The 10,479-nt window shown below is 37.8% G+C and overlaps 1 protein-coding gene across 2 annotated transcripts in view; it reads left to right on the top strand.

Annotated features, from left to right (window-relative positions):
- The window catches only part of PHLPP2 (PH domain and leucine rich repeat protein phosphatase 2), a 71,227-nt gene that overhangs the window by 55,847 nt on the left and 4,901 nt on the right, over positions 1 to 10,479 (top strand). For both annotated transcript variants that reach the window (XM_044760852.2, XM_070500717.1), the window contains 5 exons: positions 3,898 to 4,060; positions 4,257 to 4,387; positions 5,307 to 5,417; positions 6,262 to 6,456; positions 7,889 to 8,120. In XM_044760852.2, the coding sequence (XP_044616787.1) occupies positions 3,898 to 4,060; positions 4,257 to 4,387; positions 5,307 to 5,417; positions 6,262 to 6,456; positions 7,889 to 8,120 (832 nt within the window). The remainder of the gene's footprint in view (positions 1 to 3,897; positions 4,061 to 4,256; positions 4,388 to 5,306; positions 5,418 to 6,261; positions 6,457 to 7,888; positions 8,121 to 10,479) is intronic.

The following is a 10,479-nucleotide window of genomic DNA, read 5'->3' on the forward strand; positions in this document are numbered from 1 at the left end:
CTTTTGCCTTGCAGAAACCCTTTAGTCTGATGAATTCCCACTTGTTTATTTTTTCTTTTGTTTCCTTTGAGAAGACATGGTATTCGAAAAGATCCTTTTAAGTTCGATGTCAAAGAGTGTACTACCTAGATTATCTTCCAGGAGTTTTATGGTTTCAGGATTTATCTTCAAGTCTTTGATCCATTTTGAGTTTATTTTTGTGTATGGCATGAGATAATGGTCTACTTTCCTTCTTTTGCATGAATGTGGCTGTCCAGTTTTCCTGACACCATTTATTGAAGAGGCTCTCTTTTCTCCATTATATGTTCTTGGCACCTTTGTCGAAGCTTAGCTGTCTGTATAAGTGCGGTTTTATTTCTGGGCTTTCAGTTCTGTTCCATTGATTTGTGCACCTGTTTTTGTAATAGTACCACGCTGTTGTGATCACTATGGCTTTGTAGTACATTTTGAAGTCAGGGATTGTGATGCCTCCAGCTTTGTTCTTTTTTCTCAGGATTGCTTTAGCAATTCAGGGTCTTTGATTGCCCCATATGAATTTTAGGATTCTTTGCTCTATTTCCATGAAGAATGTTATTGGGATTCTGATTGCACTGAATCCATAGATTGCTTTGGGTAGTATGGACATTTTAGCTATGTTTATTTTTCCAATCCATGTGCATGAAATCTCTTTCCATCTCTTTCCATCATTATCTATTTCTTTCAATAATATCTTATAGTTTTCATTGTATAAGTCCTTTGCATCCTTAGTTAAGTTTATTCCTAGATACTTTATTCTTTTTTTTGCAATTATAAATGGAATTGTATTCTTGAGTTCTCTTTCTGTAAGTTCATTATTAGAGTACAGAGATGTAACTGATTTTTGTAAGTTGATTTTGTACTCCGCAATTTTACTGTAGTGGTTAGTTATTTCTAATAGTTTTCTGATGGATTCTTTGGGGTTTTCTATACATAAGATCATGTCGTCTGGAAACAGAGTTTCACTTCTTCACTGCCTATTTGGATTCCTTTTATTCCTTTCTCTTGCCTAATTGCTCTGGCCAAAACCTCTAGTACTGTGTTGAATAAGAGTGGTGATAGTGGGCATCCTTGTTTTGTTCCTGTTCTCAGAGGGATGGCATTCAGTTTTTCCTCATTGAGTATGATGTTGGCTGTGGGTTTGTCATATATGGCCTTTAGTATGTTGAGGTAATTTCCTTCTATCCCCATTTTATTAAGTGTTTTTATCCTAAATGGCTGTTGGATCTTGTCAAATGCTTTCTCTGTGTCTGTTGAGATGATCAAGTAGTTTTTATTCCTCATTTTGTTAAGATTGATTTGCGGATGTTGAAGCATCCCTGTGTCCCTGGAATAAATCCCACTTGATCATGTTGTATGGTCTTTTTGATGTATTGCTGTATTTGGGTTGCCAATATTTTGCTGAGGATTTTTGCATCAATGTTCATCGGCAATATTGGCCTGTAGCTCTCCTTTTTGTCCTGTCCTTGTCAGGCTTTGGTATTGGACTGATGTTGGCTTTGTAGAATGTGTTAAGAAGTGTTCCATCTTCCCTGATTTTTTGGAATAGCTTGAGAAGGATATGTATTAAATCCTCTCTGAAAATTTGATAGAATTCCCCAGGGAAGCCGCCTGGTCCTGGACTTTTAAATAAAACAAAACTGTATATTTTGATTCTGATTTTATTTTACAAATTTTCTTAGAAATATGATTAACTTCAGAAAACTTATCCTGTAATTTTTGTGAAAATTTATGAAGTGAGATATTTAGAGCTTAGAGGAGACAAGTGGGATAAACTTGATAGCTTCCTTGAAAGAATTTGAACCATGGCTTTTAACATGTATACAGAATCTTAATTTCAGAATGTGACAGATTTCTTGAAATCCTATCAGGTTAATTCAGTTGGACTCAAATGTGTTCATATAAAGTGAAAATGACAGACCACTGACAAGTTCTATTAGTATATGAAGCTGTTGTGAGATATCAGATGCAATACTCTGAAACTAATGAATTCCGCCTAATTTGATGACACTCTTATTGTTGGAGGGGTCAAAAGCAGGCTGATATAAAACTTAAAACACATCAAAGAATATGAAAACATGCAGTTAGAAGTAAACATAAGAATTAACAGGAGATCACATAAAATTAGAGTAATCTGAATACAGATAATAAAACAAATGGAAGTTAAGAGGAGTATATTAAAGGAAACATATGTTCTATACTGAATAATAAATCCACTGGCAAGTCATCTCCTGAACAGTGTTGTAATTGCACAGGCACAGTCCAGATCTTCTGTGTTTTTTGGACTATTTTCAGAATCTAGCACACTTCTGGGTGCTCAGCAAGAGACTGATTGAAATTGGGGTACTGCATTTCTGTTCATAAGTCAGAAAGATCCAGGGAGGGAGGAGTATGAGAGAAAAGTGTGAGGTATGGAAATGGAAGAAATTTCTGAATATATTATTAAGTAAAAACAAAAAAAGCAAGTTATAAAACAATATGTATAATATGGCATCTTTTTTAATTTGAAAAATATAGTTTCCTGCATTTAAAAGGACAAGAATACTGTCCACCAAATTGTCATCAGAGATTATCTCTGGTAGTGAGATTAAAAGATTTTTTTTCTGTTTCTGTCTGATTTTCTGCTTTTTCTGTTTCTGTCTCTATTTTTAAATTTTTTTCACTGAGTATTACTATTGTAATAAGAAAGAAAATTTTAATTTACTGATCTTAGTTAGTAAAAGCATTTGTGAATTTATTTTCTAGCAACAGAAATTATTATATATTAATGAAAAGGGCAGGATGTGAATTTATATAAAACAAATCTGCATATGAAAATTTGGTGGGAAATTCAGTAAAGTGAGAATAGTAATTTTTTCAGATTGGTGGTATTATTGTTGATTATTTTCTTCATTTTCCAAACTTTCTCTCCATGTTACAGCAGTTTATTATTATTATTTTTGCTGAGGAAGATTCACTCTGAGCTAACATCCATTGCCAATCTTCCTCTTTTTTGCTTGAGGAAGATTAGCACTCAGCTAACATCTGTGCTAATCTTCCTCTGTTTTGTTATATATGAGACACCACCACAGCATGGCTGGCAAGTGGAGTAAGGCCACGCCCAGGATCTGAACCTGCGAACTCAGGCTGCAGAAGCAGAGCGTGCAGAACTTTAACCACTCAGCCACAGGGCTGGGCTCAGTTTATTATTTTTATAATTTTTTAAATAAATAGATAAAAAGAAATCAGAGCGATTTGTAATAATCTAGATAAAGGTGTTAGGCCATCTTAAGATACTTCACTTGCTGTGTAGAAACTTTTGCTCAATCCTGTGGAAGAGTGTGAATCACATCACAGTGCCAAGCACAGTGCTGTCTGTATAATAAGCACTCAGTTAATGTTTAAGAAGATGGATTGTGCTACGAATAAGTCACTGTAGAAATTTAAAACTGAAATGAACCTTAGTGATGATTTCGTACAACTTCTTTATTTTACAGCTGAGGATATTGATGTCCACTGACATTAACTTACCCAGGATTTTGTAACTAGTTAGTGGCAAATCAAGTACTATAACTAATCTACCAAACCTAGGTCCATGCTGGTTCAGCCACTTCCTGTAAGTCAGATAATAGGAAGATGTTCATGCCCACAAGATCCAACAGCTGTAAGAGAAGCAAGGGAAGCTTCAGCCCTTGAAACACACTGGGAGGCAGATTAGGCTGAGATTCAGCAAGAGCAGTCACCATGGTGAGCTGTTTGTTCCCTTTGCTGGTATCTGATTGTTTCATTCTGACTAGTCACCTGGCAGTGGACCAGGTCACCTCTGTACTCTGTGGCTACTGTACTTGTTTGGCAGCTACTTATTTCAGGTGCAGTATGTTATTTTTGGTGTTTCTTTTTCAGCAAACTAAATAAATTGGAGGAGTTGGAGGAACTCAACCTAAGTGGCAACAAGCTTAAAACCATTCCCACAACCATAGCAAACTGTAAAAGGCTGCACACCCTTGTCGCACACTCCAACAACATCAGCATTTTCCCAGAAATACTGCAGTTGCCTCAGATCCAGGTACTTTTATGTGCTGGAATGATGTGCTTTTGGGAGAAATGGCAAGAGTGTGAATGAGGAAAAAGGAAGTGGCAATTTGGGATCACAGTATATTTAATTGATTCCTGGGAAGAAATTAAGTTCCCTTTGAGGATACAGTAGGAGAGTGAGCATTAGGGAATTAAGAATTAACTTAATTTCTCCATTTTCCTCTCAGTTTGTAGACCTAAGCTGCAATGACTTGACAGAAATCCTGATTCCTGAGGCTTTGCCTGCTACTTTACAAGACCTTGACCTGACGGGAAATACAAATCTGGTTCTGGAACACAAGACGTTGGACACATTTAGGTAGGAAGAAAATTTGAAGTTGAATCTGCATGTGCTTTTAGTGCTACCAGCTGTGTGTATGTCTTCTTAAGGACTGTGGAAATCTTGATTAACTAAAGGAATAGAATGAATTCGGTCATAAAGCACTTGGTTCTCTTCTTTGATTCAATTTCTTTTCTTTTTAAAGATTGGCACCTGCGCTAACATCTCTTGCCAGTCTTTTTTTCTTCTTCTCCCCAAAGCCCCCAGTACATAGTTGTATATTCTAGTTGTACGTCCTTCTGGCTCTGCTATATGGGACGCTGCCTCAGCATGGCTTCATGAGCGGTGCTAGGTCTGTGGCCAGGATCTGAACCAGCGAAACCCTGAGCTGCTGAAGCGGAGCACAAACTTAACCACTCGGCCATGAGGCCAGCCCCTGATGCAATTTTTGATGGATGTTCTATCCAGTAGTCAGCCTATTTATATTAGAACTCAGCATGATGACTACTGCTTAGCCATACACTGAATATTTTTACATGCCAGGCATAGATATTTTAGGTGGCACAGATCACATTACATTACAACATCTAAGAGACAATGCAAGCTCATTCATTGTACCAAGACTTCATTGTATCAAAATATTAAGTGGACAGTTGGCTGAAACGTAGAAATCCTTGTTGTGCTTAGTTTTTCACTGAAATGAACGGCATCAATTGTAACAATATTTGACCCCTATTTCTTCCTCCTACCCCTTTCCTTCCTTTCCCTCCTCCTCCTTGGCCAGTGGATCAGCACACTACTGTCATTTCAGTCTCTCTTTAGTGTCATTAATTCTCTCTGGAAATGAATCTTGGTCTGTAAACAGATTATTTTATAAAAACATATATTGTTGTTGGGTTGTTTTTGTAAAATACAGAAATGCATATGGTTTAATCTTCCCTTCCTCCACTTCCCACAGCCATATCACAACCCTAAAAATTGATCAGAAACCTTTGCCAACCACTGATTCTACAATTACGTCTACCTTCTGGAGCCATGGACTGGCTGAGATGGCAGGGCAGAGAAATAAGTGAGTATCTTGGCCCTGGAGACTGAGGGGAAAAAAGGCAGCCCCTGAGATCTAGGAACTGATCTGATGCTGAAAGTTGGGCTGTGTCGTTCTTCTTTTGGACATAGACAAATCACAGAATGCCAGCATCAGATAAGATCCTGAGAACATGATCCCCTGAGACAAAAACAAGATGAATGCACAGTCCATAAAATACCAAACATCCCCTCTCCTGGCTAAAATGGGTGACTGCTACTTTCTTTACCAATTACAGCTTTATCCTCTTTCCCTATAGATAAGATTTATTGAGATACCCAACCATAGAATGGCCTTGCTTTCTGACAGCACCCAATCTAGTATGGTTCCCCACTTTGTTAGACTTCCCCGAAATGACCCAACCAAAGCCGAAATTCTCTACTAGGTTTTTCCAATACTGTCTTACCTATATACCCTAGAGTTCCACGGTGTGCATTTTCCCTTGCTGCACAGCATAATAAACCCAACTTATTCAACCACAGGTGTGCTCCTGGGGGTCTTCGGCTGAAGGACATTGACAATACTAGTCCTTAATCACTACTAAGAGAAAACATTTAATCTGTCCAGCCTTTGGCAGCATTGCAAAACTAATATGTACTGCTCATGGATGTGGCTGAATTCCCCCTTTTCTTATGACATCACTCTTTCAGATGATACTTATCTTATCTAACATTTTTTTCATGTGTAGATTAGGATTTACTACTATTCTTCTCAATCCTCAATTAATACTTTTTTAAAGAAGGCACACTGGAGAATAATCCTTTACCAATCCTTTACCTATTACCAAGAATAATTCTTTGATGTTTGTCCTTCTGTATTTCTGTGATAGGCTGTGTGTATCTGCCCTAGCTGTGGATAACTTTGCAGAGGGGGTGGGAGCTGTGTATGGCATGTTCGATGGGGACCGAAATGAGGAGCTCCCTCGCCTGCTCCAGTGTACCATGGCAGACGTGCTTTTGGAAGAGGTTCAGCAGTCAACAAATGACACAGTCTTCATGGCTAACACCTTCTTGGTATCTCACAGGTAAGCAGGTGGGTTGAATAATCCCTAACTCAGTCCCGCTTTTGGAAAATATGTCTCAGTAAGCCAGAAAGTCAGGGTCTAAATTACAGGTACAAGAGCAAGGTGAGACCTTGCTCCTTTCGTGACCGTTCTATCAGCATGGCATGTGGAGTTTGGGCTCTTTAAAGAGTCTCTGGAGCCATCTGTTTTCTCTGTTGACCCAAAGACTGGTGAGGATCTGGAAAGCCCAGAAATCATGCACAAAAAATTGTGTGTGTATATGCATTTGTACATTTGGGGAAAGGAAATGGTAAGCTTTTATAAGATTCGCCAAAGAGTCAGTGACCTATAAAAGGTTAAGCATTGATCAGATTCATGTGTTTAGAATACTTATTAGTGGGGATTTACCAACTAATCTTCTCATTCAAGTCTAAGCCACTTAAGGACAAAAACCCTATATAACCAAACTGTTGAAAATCTCTTAGCAGCTAATGGAGCATCTTGCACGCCAAGTGGGCTGCATAGAGGATATGTACCACTGAGAGGTTGTAAACTTGTGTAATCAAAGTTGAAATGGAGCAGCCTGGAGCCCAACCTGATTTTATCTGTCATTATAACACAAAGCAAAGATATTGGGAAAGGAGACTATTTTTCAGTAATAGAATTGAGCCTAGGAACTTGGCAAAATAAAGGGTTTTGGAAAGGGAACTCAATTTATGAAGCATCTTCCAAGAGCTGGGCACTATACCAAGCATTTTTCTTATTATATCTTTTATTTTCAAAACAAGCCAAAGAGGTAGATATTTTATCATAAAAATTTCTGGAAGAATTAACTTGCTGAGGATCTATAGCCTCTAAATCGCAGAGCTGGAATTTGAAACCAGATCTTTCTGATAGTAGCCATCTAGGGGATAGATGCCTTGTGCATGGGAGAAATACAAGGAGAATTATGGTCCTTCCTTCAAGGAACTTGCAACCTAAGTGAGTGGTTCTCAGAGTGTTGTTCTAGGACCAGCAGTCTCAGCATCACCAGAAACTTGTTGGAAATGCAGATTATTGGGCCAGCCCCTTACCCACTGAGTCAGAAACTCTGTGGGTGGGCCCAGCAATGTGTGTTTTAACAAGCCTTCTGGGTGATTCTGATGTTCTAAAGTTGGAAGCCACTGAATTAGGTCGTTGTAGTCTATGAGCCGACATAAGCAGAGGCAGTAGAGAAAGATGTACCCTTATTGTCTCCTTTTCCCCAACCCTTTTTGTAAAATTTCCTTGTCAGCTAAGCATGGAAGACGTGATTCTCTTCACCATCATCACCTATAGCAAGAGACTGCCTTCAGGTGGATAATTCTGGTTCACAGTCACATGGCAGAAAAACAAGGAAATCACGGACATGAAGGACTGCCACTTTGTTCTAAAATTAGCTACCATGTCTTCATTTTCCTTTCTTTCTAAATAGGAAATTAGGAATGGCTGGCCAGAAGCTGGGCTCCTCTGCTCTCCTTTGTTACATCCGCCCTGACACTGCCGACCCAACAAGTAGTTTTAGCTTGACAGTGGCCAACGTTGGCACATGCCAAGCAGTCCTGTGCCGAAGTGGGAAACCAGTGCCCCTCTCTAAAGTCTTCAGCCTGGAACAGGACTCAGAAGAGGCTCAGAGGGTGAAGGACCAAAAAGCCATCATAACAGAGGTGAGTCTCACTCTCCACCAGTCACTTGTACTCCTCAAATCTAGAGAATGCTGTTCTGCATAGAGGCAGTGAAGGTCCATTTTCTTCCCATCAAGCCTTGTAAATTGTATCCAAACCAGATAATAGTACTAGGAGAAAATCTAATGAGCAGTTAATAACTCGCAAAAAGAAAAATCAAATTAATTAGAAATGAAAAATCTTCATTTGTGATCCTTTAGATGTAGAGCTTACATGTAAAATGAATGTAAATGTCCCCCTTGGTTGATTTCTACCTCATATGGTTTGTTATTCCAAACAGAAGAAGAAAAAGTTCTATAGTTTGATGTCTCCATTCTGAAATGTAATGTTTCAAAATATTATATGGCTTAGTATGCTCTGGGCTTTTTAATTTTTTGTTGTTGTTGTTGTTGAGGAAGATTAGCCCTGAGCTAACATCTGCTGCCAATCCTCCTCTTTTTGCTGAGGAAGACTGGCCCTGAGCTAACATCCATGCCCATCTTCCTCTACTTTAGACGTGGGATACCTACCACAGCATGGCTTCTGCCAAGCGGTGCCATGTCCACACCTGGGATCCGAACTTGCGAACCCCAGGCCACTGAGAAGCAGAACATGCGAACTTAACCACTGTGGGCCCCCTGGGTTTTTTTTTTTAATAGTAAAGCATCAGTATCTCTACTATTTTATAGCTTTTCTCTTTTTAGAAATTAGCATAACATTTTTGCTTTCAAAGAGACTAGGATTTACATGTGAACATTGTTTACTGCAAAGCAGAATTCTGTTCATATCTTTTGCTCATTTTTCATTGAATTGTTTGTTTATTGTTGAGTTTTAACAGTTCTTGTCTATCTTGGATACAAGTCCTCATCAGATAGAAGTTTTGCAAGTATTGTCTCCCAGTCTGTGGCTTTTATTTTTTCATTCTTTTAATAGTGTCTTTTGAGGAGCAGAAGTTACTAGTTTTAATGAAGTCCTGCTTACCATTTTTTTTCTTTCATGGGTCATGCTTTTGATGTTGTATCTAAAAACTTGTTGCCAAACCAAAGTCACTTACAGTTTCTTCTATTATCTTCCAGAAGTTTCGTGTTTTACATTTAGGTCTATGATCTCTTTTGAATTCATGTTTGTGAAAGGTGTAAGCTCTGTGTCTGAATTCTTTTTCTTTTTTTGCATGTGAATGTTCAGTTGTCCCAGCAGTGTTTGTTGAAAAGACTGTTCTTTCTCCATCGAATTGCCTTCACTCCTTTGTCAAAGATCAGTGCATTGTGTTTGCGTGGGTCCATTTCTGGGCTGTCTGTTGTGTCAGAATTCTGTAAAAAGACTATCCATATTAGATTCCATCCAAAGCAGCACAAAACAAAAAGAGTATCATTATAGTGTGGTTGATACTAGAAGATTCTGGAACTACGAGGCATTAGTCTTAGGAAGGTCTTTCAGTCAAAACAAATGAAAGATAAAGATAACTTTTTGTTTGATTAGTCTACTTTTACAGTATTTAGATAATGTTGTTTAGATTTTTCTTATGGGGTCCTGGACAAATAAGAAATATTTTTACAAATGTTATTTTAACCACAGACATTTATTTATTGTTTGCTTATTATTTGCTAAGCACTGTACTTTCATTATTTTATTTAATCTTTACCATAACCCCCATGAAAGAAGTTGTTTTACTTCCATTTTACAGATGAGAAAAATAAAATGTAGAGTTTGTGACAAATTCTGGTAAATGAGAGAGTTAGTATTTTCACCCAGAGAATGACTGCAACTATGAAATAAATATATTGACAGCTTTAGAGGTTTTATTTGGTTTTATCTTGAAAAGAAATCAGTACAAAGTATCTGGCAGATGAACATTCCCAACTTGCAACCAGGGTTATTCCTTTTTCTCTAAGTTTAGAATTCTGTCACTTGTGACTTGATCTGCTGTTCATTATTGGTACAGTCCTTATAGAGTAGGTAAATGATGCTACAGATTTCAGACTTTCCTTTTCTAGGCTAAATGACTTTTTAGATTATTTAATGCTTTAGCTACCAAGATTCTCCTAGCCATTTAATATCTTCCTGAATCTTTTCAGTCCCAACTGTGCCTTTAAATGAGAAATCATTTTTAGTGACCCATCTGAGTTTTGGCCTTTCTGAGAATAGTAGTAATGGAGAATTAATAACAGTTCTGCTTATTATTTTTCTAACGGATGTTTCTCTATTTAAAGACATGCTGAGGCCTGTACTGCATGTTAGAGCAAATATCTTTTGAGATGGAGGTGGCTTTTAGCTACTTAATCAGTTTTAGCTTCAGTCTTCTGAACTGTTTGGTGTAGTAACCATATGATATTTTGTCCTTTTAGAATTCTATACATTTATT

The sequence above is a fragment of the Equus asinus genome, chromosome 28 (genome assembly GCF_041296235.1).
Source record: "Equus asinus isolate D_3611 breed Donkey chromosome 28, EquAss-T2T_v2, whole genome shotgun sequence".
Classification (NCBI taxonomy): Eukaryota; Metazoa; Chordata; class Mammalia; order Perissodactyla; family Equidae; genus Equus; species Equus asinus.